General features: G+C 40.7%; 1 protein-coding gene across 1 annotated transcript in view; it reads right to left on the bottom strand.

Moving 5' to 3' along the window:
* The window catches only part of ADGB (androglobin), a 443,164-nt gene that overhangs the window by 174,303 nt on the left and 248,018 nt on the right, over positions 1–20,843 (bottom strand). Inside the window, exons 16-19 of the mRNA XM_073672692.1 lie at positions 20,479–20,548; positions 16,828–16,936; positions 13,459–13,594; positions 8,217–8,331 (exon numbers count right to left, since the gene is read on the bottom strand). Of these exons, the coding sequence (XP_073528793.1) occupies positions 8,217–8,331; positions 13,459–13,594; positions 16,828–16,936; positions 20,479–20,548 (430 nt within the window). The remainder of the gene's footprint in view (positions 1–8,216; positions 8,332–13,458; positions 13,595–16,827; positions 16,937–20,478; positions 20,549–20,843) is intronic.

The raw sequence follows: 20,843 nt of genomic DNA, 5'->3' as shown, positions 1-20,843 counted from the left end.
TACTTAGCCTCTGCTCTTCCCATTTGCCCAGGTGTGATGGCAAGGTGGGGTAATAGGGTTGGGGTTGATGTCAACTTTGTATTGGCAGCGGACATAAACCCCAGGGGTTTGTAATGGAAAGGTGTCTATAAGACTACTATAAGACATTACTAACCCCATAGTCAAATAGTTAAATAAAATACAAACACCCAGAATAAAGTCCTTTATTTGATATAATGACATAGACTCCTTTATTGAATCTACATTTACCAAAAGGCCTTATACTTATCGTAACGCCCAATTCATTGAAGTCCATGTCACCGGTAAAAAAAAAATAATAATAAAGTAACATAATACAAACCTGTCGGCGACGTGAAGATAATAAGCCATTTGTCCATAGACGACTCTAGCTCTGCTACATCTAGATGGCAGGATGAATTGTTGCATGATGCGACTATACAGCTTGCCATCCAGCAGAGACACTGCATGCGTGATTGCGTAGCTCAGTGACTCGCAGTGATGCGATAAAGTTGAGCGGGGTTCATATCCGATGAACGCAGTTCCACTCACTGACATCACTGCGAGTGTGAGAGAGTTCTCACGTTCGCGGTGCTGGCAGAAAGGTCGGCGGGGTTCATATTCAATGAACTCCATTTATCTCAATGACGTAAGCATGAGCGCGGTGAGAACTTTCTCACAGCGCTCACGCTGATGTAATTGAGGTGAAAGGAGTTCATTGGCTCTGAACTCCTCTGACCTTTCTGCTGGCACCACAAGCATGAGAACTTTCTCACGCTCGCAGTGATGTCAGTGAGGTGAACGGTGCTCATTGGATATGAATCCCGCTCAACTTTATCACGTCACTGCGAGTTACTGAGCTGCGCAATCACACGCAGCTCAGTGTCTGTGTTGGATGGCAGGCTGTATTGTTGCAACATGCAACAATTCAGCCTGCCATCTAGATATAGCAGAGCTAGAGTCGTCTATGGACAAATGGATTGTTATCTTCACGATGCGGACATGTGACTATTATGTTGCTTTATTATTTTCTTTTTTTCACAGGTGACATGGGCTTCAATGGATTGTACGGTATGGTAAGTATAAGGCTTTTTGTTAAATGAAGATTCAATAAAGGAGTCTGTGTCATTATTTCAAATAAAGGACTTCATTCTGGGTGTTTGTATATTATTTAACTATTTGACTATGGGGTTAGTAATGGGAGCGTCTTATAGACGCCTCTCTATTACTAACGCCTGGGCTTGATGTTAGCTGCCAGTACAAAGCTAACATCAACCCCAACCCTATTTCCGCACTTGCCACCACACCAAGGCAAGTGGGAAGAGCGGAGGCTAAGTGCCAGAATTGGCGCATCTTATGGATGCGCCTTTTCTGAGGCGGCTGAGAGCTGATGTTTTTAGTCTGGGAGGGGGAAAATATCCACGACCCCTTCCTAGCCTATTAATATCAGCCTGCAGCTGTCTGCCTAGCTTTTGCTGGTTATTAATTATAGGGGGGCCCCCTGCCATTTTTATAACCAACAAAAGCTAAGTATATAGCTGTGAGCTGATATTAATAGCCTGGGAAGCGACATGACATAGTATTACCCCCTTTCCAGGCTATAAACATCAGCCCCCAGCTGTCTGCTTTCACTCTGCTGGTTATTAAAATTTAGGGGGACCCTAAGCCATTTTTTTTTAAGAAAATAATTTATTTTGTACTAAAATACATGTATAGTAAGCTACACACGCAAAGCACTGATTATACAGTGGGTACGGAAAGAATTCAGACGCTTTTAAATTTTTCACTCTTTGTTTCATTGCAGCCATTTGGTACTGTAAATTCTAAAAAGTTCATTTTTTTCTTATTAAAGTACACTCTGCATCTCATCTTGACTGAAAAAAAACAGAAATGCAGAAATTTTTGCAAATTTATTAAAAAAGAAAAACTGAAATATCACATAAGTATTCAGACCGTTTGCTCAGTATTGAGTAGAAGCACCCTTTTGAGCTAGTACAGCCATAAGTCTTCTTGGGAATGATGCAACAAGTTTTTCACACCTGGATTTGGGGATCCTCTGCCATTATTCCTTGCAGATCCTCTCCAGTTCCATCAGGTTGGATGGTGAACGTTAGTGGACAGCCATTTTCAGGTCTCTCCAGAGAGGCTCAATTGGGTTTAGGTCAGGCCTCTTGCTGGGCCAGTAAAGAATGGTCACAGAGTTGTTCTGAAGCCACTCCTTTGTTATTTTAGCTGTGTGCTTAGGATCATTGTCTTGTTGGAAGGTGAACCTTTGGCATTCATGTTTCCCTCAATTGCAACCTGTCGTCCTGTCCCTGCAGCTGAAAAACACCCCCATAGCATGATGCTGCCACCACCATGTTTCACTGTTGGGATTGTAATGGGCAGGTGATGAGCAGTGCTTGGTTTTCTCCACACATACCACTTAGAATTATCACCAAAAAGTTCTATCTTCGTCTCATCAGACCAGAGAATCTTATTTCTCACAGTCTGGGAGTCCTTCATGTGTTTTTGAGCAAACTCTATGACGGGCTTTCATATGTCTTGCATTGAGGAGATGCTTCCGTCGGGCCACTCTGCCATGAAGGCCCGACTGGTGGAGGGCTGCAGTGATAGTTGACTTTGTGGAACTTTCTCCCATCTCCCTACTGCATCTCTGGAGCTCAGCCACATTGATCTTGGGGTTTTTCTTTACCTCTCTCACCAAGGCTCTTCTCCCATGATTGCTCAGCTTGGCAGAACGGCCATGTCTAGGAAGACTTCTGGTGGTCCCTAACTTCTTCCATTTAAGGATTATGGAGGCCACTGTGCTCTTAGGAACCTTGAGTAATGCAGAAATTCTTTTATAACCTTGGCCACATCTGAGCCTTGCCACAATTCTGTCTCTGAGCTCCTTGGGCAGTTCCTTTGAGCTCATGATTCTCATTTGGTCTGACATGCACAGTGGGCTGTGAGGTCTTATATAGACAGGTGTGTGCCTTTCCAAATCAAGTCCTATCAGTTTAATTAAACACATCTGGACTCCAATGAAGGAGTAGAACCATCTCAAGGAAGATCACAAGGAAATGGACAGCATGTGACTTAAATATGAGTGTCTGAGCAAAGGGTCTGAATACTTATGACCATGTGATATTTCAGTTTTTCTTTTTAATAAATTTGCAAAAATTTCTACATTTCTGTTTCTTTCAGTCAAGATGGCGTGCAGAGTGTACTTTAATAAGAAAAAAATGAACTTTTTAGAAATTACCAAATGAGTGCAATGAAACAAACAAACAAACAGTGAAAAATTTAAAGGGGTCTGAATACTTTTCATACACTGTATATCTCAATCACATATTTATGTCTATATATATGTATGTATGTATGTATGTATCTATCTATCTATCTATCTATATATATCTATACATAGATATATATATGTGATGAAGAATATTTCCTTGGAAAACTATGTGTAAATGACATGGAGAATTCCTCTACGTAAAAGCCCATGTTAAAATCGCATTGCAATCGGACGGCACTCGCATAGTCTGAGTGCTCTCCATTTTTTTAATCGCATTCATTGACTTGCATTGACGAGTCTCGTCCCAGATGTGAGGACAATCGGAGCATGCTGCGATTTTTTTTTTCTCAGTCCAATTTCAGCTGAGAAAAAAACGCAGATGAGCAGAGACTTATAGATTAACATTGGTCAGAGTGCAATCTGATTCTTTATTCGATTGCACTTGTCCGTTTCTCATGAGTATGAGCCCCAAGGCTACGTTCCCACGATAAGCTTTTGATTTTGCAGATTTTTTTGCATTATTTCAGCCCTTATTTAGTAAATTAGGTTATTTGCGTTTTTTCATTGCGTTTTTGAGTGCGTTATTTTACATGTGTTTTATTGCATTTGTGACACAGCGGTTGTTTGTCTCTTGTTGATATGTCATGTTTTAAACAAAGCTGCTTTGTTTTTATACTTTCTTGCATTTGGCTTTGACAATACTTTATTGATGCACTGAAAGTGCATGTGCATTTTTTACCTGCAGATTTTCCGCATCTAATGCAAGTCTATGGGAAAAATCTGCACATAAATCTCAGCATGTTTTGGTGGTGATTCTCCACTGGGAACCTCCCCGAAATTTACCTTTTGGGGAATTTGGGAGTCTCTGAGACTGTAAAATGTGTTGCATACACTATAATGAATCAGGCTACTTAGGTATGGAAATAAAATTGATTGGTTGCACTGCTTTTATTTGCACACCAAACCAGCATGTATGAATGAATGAAGGGCATGCTTTATGGTGATCGAGCATATAACCATACTGGGCAACTTTGGAGAAGGACATCTGAAACACGCTAAAGTGGCATGGGCAAATGTTTCTGTGGCGCCCCAGGGGGTTCGATCGCCACAGGGATACGGCACCTCTTTAAAGGGGTGTGGTATCTCTCCTTCGAGGTAAGGATGGTGCAACTGTCAGGACCCCACCTTCACACCCAACACTACACTTCTCCCACCTGTAGGGGGGGCTAATAGGCACCAGCATGCTGCCCCAGCCGGGATAAGTGGAGATGGGGAACCAAAAGATAGGGTGAACCATGTAGTGGGTGAGGGTGGAGGACGAACATTTAGGTTACACTTAATAATTCATATTTAATAAACAGCCATCTTGGGCTTATGGTCTTTTGATTGTGATCTTCATCGCTGAACGTGGCTTTCTGTGTGAACCTGCAGTTGATGGGGACACGGTCCTCGTACTCTGGCCTTGAGTCGAGGAGCGGGCAAGAGTTAACGGTTGTCTCTACCCGGTCAAGGTCCCTGCCCAAGAAGGCCTGGAGCAGAGGAGTCTAGCTCCACCACAAAAGGATCCCAGGGGGATGCAGACGGAGCAGTATACGCCACCTGTTCTCGCTATTCTGGCCTAGTCAGAGGGATTCCTGCTGCAAAAGGGGTACCGGCCCCCAATATATGACTTTGTTACTCTATGTCTCAGTCGCAGAAGCCCGGAGGCTCAGTGGATCCCACCGGGTAACGGAGCAGAGTCGCCTCCCGTACCCTTTTTCTGTGCATAGTCCAGAGGGAGACCCGGCCTTTCTACACACACGGATAGGAGAGGACTTAGTTTGAAGTCTAGGAACACTTTGGTGCGGGGTCCTAACTAAAGCACCTGAATTACTCGGAGGTTGTCGGACCCCCGGTCCTGGTGGCCACAGAGCCCCGTGAGGAGCAGGGAGAAGCCTTCCAGCTGCATGCCCCACCGTGAGAAAAAACCCTGGAAGTCTACCCCTATGGCCTCTGGTCTCTTTATTTCTGAACCGCACCGCACAGCACCAGAACTCCTCCACTACAACTCCCTCCATCCGCCTCTCTGCCCTGAGGCCCTGCTCGGCCTGTGGGCATCTCCTGTTGCCACTACATCCCGCCTCAGAGGACTGCCGCAGCGCTGGTGGCCATCATCAGACACCACAGGTGGCGTAGTCAATATCACCACTCGATGAACACTAACCCTGAAAGCCCATTACACCCTTTTAAATGTGACGGCCCTGGGCACGGAACGGGTCCAGGCCATGGCTACAACCCACCAAACATCTGACCCGGCTCCGAGTAACCCCACTTCCCAGGGTGAGGGCTGCGAGCGTCACACATTTCCCTTATGCATCACTCATTTATGCAGCGCCCACCATATAACATTTAACTTACAATATGACCTCATTCATCACATCCCAAAATGAATGGAAACCACACTCTCTGAGGACAAATGTGCCACTGAATACACACTGTGCCACTGAATACACAATGTGCCACTGAATACAAATTGCCCCACCCTGTGCCTCCTCTATAAATGACCAGTCACTGTCCCACCTAAATATATACAGGTGCATCTCACTAAATCAGAATATCATCAAAAAGTTAATTTATTTCAGTTGTTCAATACAAAAAGTGAAACTCATATATTATATAGAGTCATTACAAACAGAGTGATCTATTTCAAGTGTTTATTTCTGTTAATGTTGATGATTATGGCTTACAGCCAATGAAAACACAAAAGTCATTATCTCAATAAATTGGAATACTTCATAACAACAGCTTGAAAAATGTTTTTAGAATCCGAAATGTTGGCCTACTGAAATGTATGTTCAGTAAATGCACTCAATACTTGGTCGGGGCTCCTTTTGCATCTATTACTGCATCAATGTGGCGTGGCATGAAGGCGATCAGCCTGTTGCACTGCTGAGGTGTTAGGGAAGCCCAGGTTGCTTTGATAGCAGCCTTCAGCTCGTCTGCATTGTTGGGTCTGGTGTCTCTCATCTTCCTCAATATCTCATAGATTCTCCATGGGGTTAAGGTCAGGCGAGTTTGCTAGCCAATCAAGCACAGTGATACTGTTGTTCTTAAACCAGGTATTGGTACTTTTGGCAGTGTGGACTGGTGCCAAGTCCTGCTGGAGAATGAAATTTCCATCTCCAAAAAGCTTGTCGGAAGAGGGAAGCATGAAGTGCTCTAAAATTTCCTGGTAGACGGCTGCGCTGACTTTGGTCTTGATAAAACACAGTGGACCTCCACCAGCAGATGACATGGCTCCCCAAACCATCACTGATTGTGGAAACTTTACACTAGACCACAAGCAGCTTGGGTTGTGTGCCTCTCCACTCTTGCTCCAGAATCTGGGACCTTGATTTCCAAATGAAAATTGGAACTCTGGGACCTTGTGGAGTGTGTCAATGACTGCCTTCTGGACATCTGTCAAGTCAGTAGTCTTCCCCATGATTGTAGAGCCTACTGAAACAGACTAAGGGACCTTTTTAAACGCTTTGGAAACCTTTGCAGGTGTTTTTTTGCTAATTATTTTAATTTACTGAGATAATGACTTGTGTTTTCATTGGCTGTAAGCCATGATCATCAACATCAACAGAAATAAACACTTGAAATAGATCACTCTGTCTGTAATGACTCTATATAGTATGTGAGTTTCACTTTATGTATTGAAGAACTGAAATAAATTAACTTTTTGATGATATTCTAATTTTGTGAGATGCACCTGTAATTAACCATTGTGTCAATTGCGTAATTATTAAATAACTAGCCACTGCATACCCTGATTATAAATGAATCCACTGTGCCCTCCACGAATATATGGCTAGCCACTGTGCCCCCTGTATATACAATTATTCACTGTCCTCCCTTGAATATGAATGAAACCACCACTGTGCAGCCTAAATAAAATATGAAGCCAGCCCCTGAATCAAATTATGCCACTGTGCTATCTTACTAAATAATAACACTATTCCACCTTAGTAACATTAATTTATCCACTGTGCCCCTTAATAAAATGAATATACCACTGTGCCCCCTAAATACACTTAATATGCCACTGTGTCTCTTTAATAAAGTGAATTTGATACTGTGACCCTTATTACCATCCATATGCTATTGGACCCCTTAATACAATTAATATGCCACTGTGTCCCTTAAAAAGACTTTTCACTACTTTGACCATGTTAAACTGGCCATATCATGGAATAGTGATGGCAGAACTGAGTAAAACTTTTTATTTTTTAATTTCTCCTCTCCTCATTGCAGGGTTATTAGCTTGTAAAGTGTAGGATATAATTTATGTTATGGTTCAAAAATTTGTTTCTGGGGATGTATATTTCTTCTGCATGAGGTTGACCAATCATAAGCAGGCAGCATCATACAGGGGAGAAAAGAACCCGCCCTCCTCACTGATCTCAGCAGCTTCTGTGTAAAGCAGAACTGAGTCACTTATTTCAAACCTTTCCAGATCTCATCTCACAGTGCTGTCAGCTGTAGACTTAAATAGATTTTTTTAAACTATGTGCTAATTTGTGAATATTTAAGAGTTTATCTGGAGTTTATTATAGTTACCACTTTGTCAGATGGTTTTTATTCTAAAATGGACAAAGCTTTTTTTATACCTGTAATGCCTTTGACTATATTATGCCAAGGCTATCAAAATGTAAGAGATTTTGTAATATGATGCATCATTATAAAGCAATGTTCTCAGACAATGATAAACTGATGTTCACATTGATGTATTTAGACTGTAGACTTAAAAAAAAGAGGAAAAAAGAAAACGAGCAAACACTAAAAAAAATTCTACTCATTCTCCATTAACGATGTACATTGTTGCAATTTTGTACAATGGAAAGACATACAATAAGAATATCACAAATCATACACCGTGACCTAGTAGTTCTCTAGTTTCCATGGGAACATGTACCTTGTCAAGATTTGGCATAACAGTTTCCTCATCACCAAAGACAAATGGCACTGTACTACACAGGTGGATATGGTGCCCTAAGGGTGAACTTGCAGTGAAGCGTAAGACATGACGCCTGCAATGAAGACAGATAAAAGTATTGTCTAATAAAGGATTTGAAGAATAATTTCACATAGAACTTAGCACATAGCACTATGTAATAAAAATCTACTAAAATAACTTTTCATAAAAATAGTATAAAATAAAATGGCTTCTCAAAGAGAAAACTAAGTTTTATTCCCCTGACACTGAGACTAAAGGTACCCCAGGGGCACTCTCTTTGCACTCGGCTCTCTGAATGCTTCTCAGCCCCTTCCTTCAGCTCTTGAGTGACAGTTGTAGCATCCAATCAGGAGACTACTACAGCTGTAACCAGAGAGCAGAGGGGAGTGATTGGGAAGTATTTAGTGCAGAGACCCCATGATATTGCTTATGAAGGGACAGCCACTAGGTACGTGCCCCAGCGGGATTAAAACTGGGATCTCTTTTTCAATACTATGCACATATATATTTTCAGTCCCTATCCTCGTCATCTATGTAGTGCTGACAACAATTATGAGGGATCAGAAACGCTAATAGACTCCCTTAAAACTTGCACTAATTTTTCTCTCTTGAGAGTAATTGTAATTCTATTAGGTCAGCTTCTCGGTACATCATTCCTTCACTTGGGAATGTCACAGCAATCTGATATTATCAGGCTTAAATTATATATAAATACAGTGCTCAGCATAAATGAGTACACCCCTTTGAAAAGTAACATTTTCCAAAATTTTGACAAGACTGAGTTTCATAGAACATTTTCTTAACCCATAAGATGAAGATGAAAGTAAGATTAATAATATAACTTTCATTACAAAATCTTCAGTGTTACTCAAAGTAATTGATGTTTTTTATTTTCAGATTCTGTCGCTCACAGTTGAAGTGTACCTATGATAAATATTACAGTACTCTCCATTCTTTGTAGGTTGGAAAACATGCAAAATCAGCAGTGTATCAAATACTTATTTTCCCCACTGTACTTGGCCACTGAATCACTGTCACCCCTTTCTTCAGAAATGCAACATTGGCTTTAGATGTGAGTAGCAACTTCTCTTTCAATATAAGCAGTACATCTGTGAATTCATGGTACCATCAATTAAATGCAGCTCCTCAACACCAGCAGCACTCATGCAGCTCCACATAAGGACACTGCCATGACTATATTTCACTGTAGGAACCATGCATTTAAAAAAATATATGTCTAAGGGCATGGCGTGATGGTAGCATCTTTTCTTTCAATATAAAGAAGTACATCTGTGAATTCATGACACCATCAATGAATTATAGCTTCCTGACACCAGCAGAACTTATGCAGCCTCACATAAGCACACTGCCACCACCATGCTTCACTGTAGGCACCATGCATCCTGGCTCTAAATGAGGTCGTTCTTGAAGAATGGAAAAAGATAAATTACATGCCTAGAAGTCTCATTGCTGTCCGTAAAAATCATAGAGGTCATACAAAATACTAGATGTAATAGTTTTTGATGTTTTGATTTCAGTAAAATTGAAGATTTTGTAACGAAAATTCTATTATTAACCTTACTTTTATGTTATTGGGTAAAATAATGTTCTATAAAACCCAGTCTTATCAAAATGTAGGACATTGTTCTTGTGTTCAATGAGGTATAGATTAAAATATTACTTTTCAAAGTTTATGCTGAGCACTGTTTATAAGGCTCTAATCACACATGTAGTTCTTGGTGCTGTTTTGATGCAGTTCTTTTTGTTTCCACCTAACATAGGTCTACAATGGTGTAGGTCCACAGAAACACATAGAATAACAAAAGTCTGCCATTATTTTTTAATGTTGCAAAATAGAAATTTATGTTAAAGGAGATCTGTCATCAGGTTTTATAATACAAATTGCCTATATTATTAAAGGGGTCCCTGTTATAGGACATCAATATCAAATCAGAGGGGTCTAACACCTTCCACTCCTAGCCATCAGCTTTTATCTATTCAGTATATGACGCGATGATGTTTCAGCTCTGTACACTGTTTACATTCGACTTCCACCGGCCCTGATAATAGCAGTTTGGTGAGGGTGAAAGATGTCAGACTGCTGACCTATCCTAAAGATAGATTATTAATGTCAGTCATGGGCAACCGCTTTAAAGGGAATCTGTTATTACATTTGACCTATCTAAACTATTAACCACTTCACCAACTTGGGATTTTTCATTTTTGAGCTTTCGTTTTTTTCTCCTGTTTTTCCCAGTGCCCTAACTTTTTTCTTTTTCCGTCAATATATCCGTATGAGAGCATATTTTTTGCGAGACCAGTTGTACTTTTGAATGACATAATTGATTTTACTATATAGCGTGCTGGAAAATGGAAACAAAAATTCCAAGTGCGGTGAAATTGCAAAAACAGTGCAATTCCACAATTGTTTTTTGGGCTTTTTTATTTACCATGTTCACTAAATGGTAAAAGTGACCCAGCAATATGATTCTTTAGGTCAGGTCGAGTACACAGATACCAAACATGTATAGGTTCTTTTTATTTATATGGTGAAAAAAAAATTGCTTATGTCGCCATTTTCCAAGACCCATAGCGTCTCCATTTTTTGTGATCTGGGGCCGGGTGAGGGTTTATATTTTGCGCTCCAGGCTGACATTTTTATTGATACTAGCACGGTGGCTCAGTGGTTAGCACTGCAGCCTTTCAGCTCTGGGGTCCTGGGTTCAAATCCCACCAAGGACAACATCTGCAAGGAGTTTGTATGTTCTTCCTGTGTTTGCATGGGTTTCCTCCCACACTACAAAGACATACTGATAGGGAACTCAGATTGTGAGCCCCAATGGGGACAGTGCCGCTAATGTCTGTAAAGCGCTGTGAAATTAATGGCGCTATTTAAGTGAGTAAAATAAATACCATTTTGGAGTAGATACCATGTTTTGATCGCTTGTTATTGCATTTTATTGAAATGTGTTGGCCAAAACAACGTGATTCTGACGTTTTTTTTCTCGTTACACTGTTTACCAATCTGATTAATTTACTTTATATTTTGATAGATCGGACATTTCTGAATGCAGTGATACCAAAATGGGTGTGTTTTGAAATTTTGTATTTTTTTCACTTTTTATTGGCTTCAATAGTCCCCTCAGGAGACTTGAAGTTGAGATCATCTGATCACTTGTGTAACACATAACAGTGCTTTAGAATTTAACATGTGCCGGGTGGAAGCGAGTCACTTGTCCCGCCTTTCGGCGCCCATCACTTGATAGAGGGGAACAGATGGATTCTCATGACTGATGGGGTTCTGCAGAAGACCATCCTGCCTGTCATTGTGAATCTCCTATAAACGCCGGCTCGTGGCCGGCCTTCATAGATGACAGGGCTGGTTACAATATTGCTACAATACAGCAGAGCTGTAAAAAATGAGTTTGCATCAAGACAAAGTTGTTCTATGTTAGTTACTTGTCTCACACTGGTATCTCCCCCTTTTATTTATAAGAAGTTCTGGAGGCAGAGTAATCTTCCAGGCAACATCCTCCCCATAGCCTGGAAGAGGTCGTTTATGTATAAGAAAAATATGGATCTCTCTGGAATAAGACATAGAATCGTAAATATCAAGGTATTATTTTATTCAGCTTCCTATGACCTACATGTCCATATAAATGGCTTAGGTGGGTTGATCCTACTGACAGATTCCCTTTAAATAGAGATTTCAGATCTTGACCTTAGCATTTTTGACTCATGAAATACTCATTGTAATATTAGGATGGACAAATTTATTAAATGTTTATACAGCATTTGTGACAAAGGTTATCAAAGTATGTACACCAGCATCAAGTCTACCAGATTTACTTAATAATGTATGCAAATTGTATTACAAAATCTCGTGACAGATCCCCTTAAAAAAATAAATGTATAGATATTCAAGCAATAAGTTATCAGTTATTGTGATAAAACTAAGAACTTGCCTTTAATTTAAATCAATTCTATTAAATCAGTTTTTCATTTGTGCCTTCATTGGTGGAAAACAAAGGAACACTACTTCTTACAGATTAAAGCATGCACAATATTTCATATTTTTCACATAGAGCATTGCCAACAAGACTCCATCCTGAGGTGGTGTCCTTAAGCAAAGCCAGCATTCCCCCAATATTGTATTAGGAGCTGTACACTGATGAGGGGCAAGCACAGCAAATTGCTGTCTGTAGATTAGTGTCTGGCTTGGCCATCGTCACAACATAAATCTCGTTAAAGGGTCAGTCATTGACTTAGAGTTACTACCTCTACTGGGTGGCATCGTTTGTATACTTATTTTTCCCACAGAGGATTTCCGATAGGTTTCCATACCCAGGTGGTCTCCTTAAATAAGCGCTCCCATCAATGTTTTTTCCTCTTAATATATTACAATCACATTATATAGCACTGTGTACTTACAATTGCTCATTTTACCTTTCTACCCAGTAAATTCTTCCATATGCTCTGCTCTATGTAGAAACAGGAAGTCTCATGTCCCTGCATTTATCATTCCCCTCTTTAACTCTTGACCCAGCTGCTTCCACCCCCACGCCCCCACGACTTTTGCAGTGACTTATGACTCATACAGGGAAAATTGACCTCCTATTTCTACATAGAGCTTAGAAGGATTCAGCGAGTCACTTTTTAATCATATGATGTCATAGACCTAATGGAAAACAGAAGAATTAACTGGGTAGAAAGGCAAAATGAGCAATTGTAAGTACACAGTACTATATAATATGATGACTGTAATATATTAAGAGGATAAAAACTTTAATGGGAGGAGGGCTTCTTTAAAGACAGCAAGCTTCTTCCCAAAGCTGATCAAACAAAAACAGCAACATAAACCTCCGGTCATGTGGTTCTTCAATACCATTTGTATACATTGTCTGGGCATAGAAAGTTGCAAACATCAAAAAGTAAAACAGGTATTTTTTTAACCTATCCCATGATTAAAATATATGATAAATAATCATTTGAAATGGAGTAATACATATGAGCTTAAATAGTTCAAGTAAATAGCTTTTTTAATTGAAGGCTATAACAAAAAAATACTGATGTTCAATATTATGCAGATGATGGCAACAGATCGAAACTTACCGTAGCAAATAAACAAGCTCTACCAAAAGTTGAAAAATTAAAACTTACAATGGACAATTGTGCATATGAAATAGGTGAGAATACAAACCCTGGAGGCAGGCTTATCATAGCGGCCTTGGTCACAAAAGTATGGAGTTTTAATATAACTGGTCCATTCAGGAGACTTTTCCAAGAGAACTGCTCTGCAGTTAATATGCCCCTCTGAGGTCCAGCATCCTGCTTCACTGTAAAGACACATAGACAAGATCTGCAAGTGCTAGAGAATAAACTCTACATACAGCGCTGTAAGATTTCAGGCAGAGTTCCTCCGCTCAGTCCATATTCATAAAACTGTGTTATTTAATTAAACTACACTTGAAGTTTTAACATCCTGGACCACCCATAGTTAGAGGTCCACTGTAGACAAGGATTTATGTATACAATCCATAGGGTTACAGGGCTACTTGCAGAAAAGGCAGAAACCATTTTGTTACCACTTCTGCCTTCCTGATCACAAAGTAGCTACAATTTATAATTAAAAAGATATGGTTCTGCATGCTGTGTAAATCCCAATGATTATATTATCACCAAGATACCTTATGACGTCAGAGCTGTTTGGTCTAACAAGACTCGGGTCAACACTTATTGCATCTATGCAAAAAAAATGGAAACAAAACTAGGCAGTTTTCTTGACTATATCAACATCGGAGCGTTGCAGCTTTTTGGTTTAAAAATCTAGCAATTTTATCCCCAATATTTCTTTTGTGAGCTTTGCTCCTTTGCTGTATAATAATTGTGAAAAGGAACATATGTGCTTGAAAAATTTGTTTTAGAAAAACTAATTACATCTCTTGGGTCATAGTAGACCTATTGGTATGATCAAATTAGCGTATAACATGGCCGAGTGCTATCCGATGTTCTATCGGATAGCACTTGGCCCAATGTTATACTATGGGGATCTGACTTTAATGTACGCAGTGATACCACATACAGTATGTGTATTTTTTTTTTTAATATATCTTTATTTTTAATGAGGGAAGCGGGGCATTTTTTTAAAGTTTTTATATAACATTTTACTGTATTTACAAGTCCTCTTTCGGAGACTTGAACCTGCAATCATCTGATCACTTGTTCTATATACAGCAATATAACATTATTAATGTATATAGTAAATGTCAAGGTCTCCTTTGACGTCCAACCACTGGCTGGGTTTCAATTCAGCTCCGTGATGACAGACACAGAAGTCTTCCACACATAATTGGCTGTCATAGCTATCACATCAATGGGGTGCTCATGGGCGCATAGAATGACATGTCCACATGCTGGTGTGCTGTTAATACCATTGTAAGAGTTTGACAGCAGCATTTACCCGGTTAACAGTCACGGGCAGAGCTCCGCTCCACCCGAAGCCAGTTAGAGGCAGATCCTGGCTGTGTCACCCCATGAGCACGCTCCTTACACCCGCTACCTACATGTACAGAGGAGGATGTCGGTAAGGGGTTGAAGGCAGCCTCTATTTTCATACACTACATTATCATATGAGACAGCATTATTTCTATGGCGATATAGAGGGCAGGCTCTCTCCAATCCAGCGCATAGCAACAGCTTTCTTTCTCATAAAGAGCACTTCTCTTAGGAAAACCCCATCATGATGAGACCATACTTCATTTAGGATTCAGTAAATATTTACAGATCGGTGGTCATTGAATTAGGCTGTTTACACAGCCACACTGCGCTAAACGATCCGGACTGAAAAAGCTGCAAAGCCGGCTATACACATTAGATGGCTGTCAGTCAAATGATTCTTCAGCCGATTGTTCGGGTGACAGCCATCTCAGCCATCTGTCTCATGCACAGCAGCGCTCGCTCCTGTGTTCTCTAGTAGAAAATCGCCGATAGCTGCTAACAGGTTATCTCCAAGAGAAAAAAAGTGATCGGCAGTCCAAAATCAGACATGCCCGATCGACATCTCCTCTAACGATCAATAGTCTGGGGGACCCCATACATCCCATACTAGAGTGTTGTCTGAACCCCTCTATATCGGCACTTTTGATCAACATTAGTGTAATGTGTATAGGAGCCTTAATACATTGTTGAGTGAGTTTTCCTTCAATGGAAGTCTTCAAACAGAGGCTGGACAAACATCTGTCTGAGATGGTTTAGTGCAGGGGTCTCAAACTTGGCTGGGTGTATGGGCCGCACACAGAAAAAAATTAATTTGGGGGGCCACATTCTTTGCATGAAAAAGTGACATTTTTAGTGATACCATTTTTTTTCTATACATCTTTTGAACTGGTCCTCATCTTGTAGTAATGCCCCATCCAGGTTCCCATATTGTAGGGATGTCCCCATCCAGGTCCCCATATTGTAGGGATGTCCCCATCCAGGTCCCCATATTGCAGCTATGCCCCCATCCAGGTCCCCATAATGCGGCTATGTCCCCATATTGCAGCTATGTCCCCATCCAGGTCCCCATATTGGGGCTATATCCCCTATGCTGTTCTTCACATACACGTAACAGAGAAAAAAAAAAGATTCTTCTCAACTGTCCTCCGTTCCCTCGGTGTCATTTCTGCACATGTGGGCCGCAGGCACCATAGACCCCTTGACGATCGCGGCCCGGTCCAGGAGCTGCCGACATCAGCGCTTTAGTTCAGTGTACTGCCACACAGAGACCGACTCTCTGCACGCAGCAATACCAATGCCAGCCGCCGGTCTATCAGAGGCCAGCAGCTGACATCTGTGCATGACAGTGACATCATACAACGCTGCGCTGGGACGCAGATGTCAGCTGCTGGCCTCTGATAGGTCGGCGGCTGGCATTGGTATTGCTGCGTGCAGAGAGCCGGTCTCTGTGCGGCAATACACTGAACTAAAGCGCTGATGTCCGCGGCTCATGGACCGGGCCGCGATCGTCAAGGGGTCTAAGGTGCCTGCGGGCCGCATGAAGCAGCCGGAGGGGCCGCATGCGGCCCGCGTGTTTGAGACCCCTGGTTTAGTGAATCCTGCATTGAGCAGGGGATTGGACACGATGACCCTGGAGGTCCCTTCCAACTCTAACATTCTGTGGTTCTATGAGCTAAGTAGCTTTTATGTACAGTATACAGTTGAATAATTTTACAATGTTCTGCTGGAGAGACTACCGTAGGAGACTCGAGTGCTTACCACCAAAGCTCATTCGTTAGCGTAGGAGTTAAACTCTGTATGTGTGTGCACAATTTTGATCCATGAAATCGACCATTTCTCTTATCTTTTTTTTAGCATATAATCAGTCCACAAAAAAACAAGAACACATGAACTTCACCGGAGACAATAATGGGTATGTATTCTATCCATAAAAACACAGGCCACATATGTGACATGGACAAATTATTTCGCTAACTAACAAATCATTTTAGCTAGCAAACTAGCACATTCATCAAAAAACGCATGTGTGAAATACTATGGCCATAAAATGGTTACCAGAAAACAAACTCACCAAATGAATCTCCCCAGCGAGTCAGTGCTGAGAAGCTTACTAAAATTTCCGTAGGCCTCAGGTTATCAACGCATAAGAAATAGGTTCCTCTATCTCGATCATCTGTTGTCTGTGTAGTTACAAGATAAAATTAAAAAAACATTTAAAAAACTCCTAAATTATCCAAGGTCAAGTAAGACGCAGTTCACCATGATTGTTTTTTTTTAATGACTTATTTATGCTTTGCAGTTTGGCCATAGAAGTCAGTAATTATTTCACAGACTCCTCATCGTCTGTCAGCAATGTAGACATCGGAAGGTGTTAAATTAAATACAAAGCTGAAATGACATGAACATTTGCAACAGTCAAGCGCCTATTACTAAATAATTAATTGTATGAAGGTTTACTGTTGACATAAGAGACAAGAGGCACGAGGGTCAAAAAGTTTGACAAAGTCTCAGGAGCAGCACTGTTTTCGCTGTCACTTTGTCCTCTCTTCCTGTCCTTCATCACTTGCAATCAATAATTTAAGCTATTTAGTTATTTATAGCCCTTTCACGCTATACTATTGTATTTACTCAACAGATGGAGAAGAAGGTTTTCATCGACGACTTTCTACTTAAGGAAGTCTTGTGCCACTTACATTGTGATAACACTTTGTAAAGAGATGTTAAGTTCATGCAATTTATATAAAATGTCGAATTAATTCTAAAATACATCCACACATCTCGGGAGGTGAACAAATCTAATAAAGCAAATCTTTATAATGAGCTTAAAGCCAAGAGAATTAACCAGGAAAGTGGGTTAGAAAGACCTGTTAAATGAAAGACTAAATATAACGAGGCTAACATGGTGTACTCAGCTTGTCATCCGTTTTATTCAGGGATCAGTAATTGCTCGCCCATTAAGGACTTCATTTTATTAGGCTGATCCATCAATTGTAACACAAAGAATATTTATGAGAAAACGTGATTATTTATTGGAAGATCTTTCCACACATGTTCAATTGGAATCACCTCACTTACTTTATTAATTCTACAAATCTACATCCAATGCAAGAGCAAATGAGAATAGAAAAACAACTGGATCAGAATAGTTCTGGCTATATGATCATGAAATCAACAGAATCTTAAAGGGGTTGTCTGGCTTTAGCCTACAAATCTGCAGTCACTACTTCCGGCCACATTCAGACTAGACTTCCGGCCACATTCTGACTAGACATGTCCAGCCTCACTCAATACATTTGCATTGAATGTAGTTGGCACGTGACCGCATATATGCAAATCACCGACACTGGAGTGAAGTGCTCTTAATGTGAGGATTCTTATAGAGTGACTGCAGACTTGTAGTCTAAGACCGGACAACCTTTTAATGACCGAACAGAGTATTTCAGCATATACAATTCACTGCAATAGCCTTGTGACTAAAGACACACATATACGATAACTGTTGAGCTGAACGGGTTTTCAGTCAATGGTTCAGCCAACAGCTATTTCTCCCGACTCTTACAATCACTCTGCTGAGCAATCCTGTGTACTCCATTAGAGTCCGCTGCCAAACTCATTTGACAGCCTATCTCATAAGACAAAAAGATTGGCAGTCCAAAAATGGACATGCTGGTTCCTCCTGTTACCGGATATCACCTGTAGACGAAATGTTTGGAGGTCCCCCCCACACATTAAACACTCAGCTAATGTTTGTCTAATGTGCACAAGGACCTTAAATTTGAAGAGGAGTTAAATGGAATTGGTCACCAGGCATTTGTTACTGAATCTAAGTGCAGTATGATGTAGGGGGGGGGGGGAACTTAATTCCATGGATGTGTCACTTACTTTACTGGGTACTGTATTTTTTATTAAAAGCTGTTGTATCTGCAGCAAATCTACCAGTTCTCTGAATGCTGAGTCCTGTATAACCCCACCCCCACCACTGATTGGCAGCTGTCTGTTTACACTGTGCATAGGCAGAAAGAAGCCAATCAGTGGCGGGGGCATGGTTGGACTACATGACATCAGGATTATTATTCCTGTAGTGATAATTTCCTGCTGATAAAAGTGATTTCATAAAAACTACAGTAAGCAGCTCAGTAAGTGACACATTGCTGGAATTAAGGTCTCTGTCCCTACATTATGCAGTTCTCAAATTTGGTAGCAAAAACCTAGTCATATACAGTGAGGAAAAAAAGTATTTGATACACTGACGAAGTTGCAAGTTTTCCCACCTACAAAGAATGGAGAGGTCTTTAATTGTTATCATAGCTACACTGCAACTGTGAGAGACAGAATCTAAAAATAAAAAACATAAAATCACATTGTATGATTTTTGCATAATTAAATTGCATTTTATTACATGAAATAAGTATTAGATCACCTACCAACCAGCAAGAATTCTGGCTCTCACAGATCTGTTTTCTCACAGTTTTTCTTTAAGAAGTCTTCCTATTCTACACTCATTACCTGTATTAATTGCACCTGTTTGAACTCGTTACCTGTATAAAAGACACTAGTCCACACACTCAGTCACACTCCAACCTCTCCACCATGGCCAAGACCAAAGAGCTGGACACCAGAGACAAAATTGTAGACCTGCACAAGGCTGGGATGGGCTACAGGACAATAGATAAGCAGCTTGGTGAAAAAGCAACAACTGCACAATTATAAGATATTGGAAGAAACACAAGATGACTGTCAATCTTCCTTGGTCTGGGGATCCATGCAAGATCTCGCCTCGTGGGGTAACGATGATTCTGAGGAAGGTCAGGAATCAGCCCAGAACTGCACAGGAGGACCTGGTCAATGACCTGAAGAGAGCTGGAACCACAGTCTGAAACATTACTGTTAGTAACACACTACGCCGTCATGGATTAACATCCTGCAGGGCATGGAAGGTCCTCCTGCTCACGCCAGCACATGTCTAGGCCCGTTTGAAGTTCGCCTCTGGATGATCCAGAGGAGGCATGGGAAAAGGTCTTGTGGTTAGATGAGACCAAAATAGAATGTTTTGGTATCAACTCCACTCGCCATGTTTGGAGGAAGAAGAAGGATGAGTATAACCCTAAGAACACCGTCACAACCGTAAAGCATGGTGGGGGAAACATCAAACTTTGGGGGTGCTTTTGTGCAAAGAGGACAGAACGACTGCACCATATTGAAGGGAGGATGGATGGGGTCATGTATCATGAGATTTTGGCCAACAAACTCCTTTTCTCAGTAATAGCATTGAAGATGGGTCATGGCTGGGTCTTCTAGCATGACAATGACCCGAAACACACAGCTGGGCCAAAATCCCTGCTGCAGTGTGTGCAAACGTGGTCAAGATCTACAGGAAACATCTGACCTTTGTAATTGCAAACAAAAGGTTTCTGAACAAAATATTAAGTTCTGTTTTTCTACTGTATCAAATACTTATTTCAAGCAATAAAATGCAAATTAATTATGCAAAAATCATACAATGTGATTTTCTGGATTTGTTTTTCGATTCTGTCTCTCACAGGTGAAGTGTACCTACGATAAATATTACAGACCTCTCCATTCTTTGTAGGTGGGAAAGCTTGTAAAATCGGCATTGTATCAAATTCTTATTTTCCCCACTGTATTCCCTTTAAAGGGTATGAAGGTAAAAGGGTTGTACCTTGCAAATCTAGGATTAGCTAAAGCAATCAAAAATACAGACCTTTAACTTGAAATCTGCTTTCTGATATGTATATGGATATGTACTTGGCTTGTGGAAGATATACAATGTCCTGCAAATAAAGATAGAGAAGTGTTTAGATTCTCATTTGTAAGACTGGAAGTAAGTGGATATAAATCTACGCTGCCAATGGTCCTGGAAGTATTAGGATACCAAAAAGGTTTGAATGCGGTTTTTAATTGTCAACGCGTTTCGAAGTACACATACTTCTTCATCAGGACAAACAACAATAGTCCACAATTAGATTCTCATTGGAATTGTTGTTAGTGTGTCTACATATATGTTCCTTTTTAGTGGCTCTTCTGTTAGCCAAAATGGCACAAAAAAAATACCACTCTGTTTGGCCA

This window comes from Phyllobates terribilis, unplaced genomic scaffold (genome assembly GCF_046119375.1).
Source record: "Phyllobates terribilis strain yellow unplaced genomic scaffold, ASM4611937v1 Scaffold_3__8_contigs__length_932513732, whole genome shotgun sequence".
In the NCBI taxonomy this organism is placed as follows: domain Eukaryota; kingdom Metazoa; phylum Chordata; class Amphibia; order Anura; family Dendrobatidae; genus Phyllobates; species Phyllobates terribilis.
Note: the sequence above shows the minus strand (reverse complement) of the source record. Positions and strands in the feature narration are given on the sequence as shown.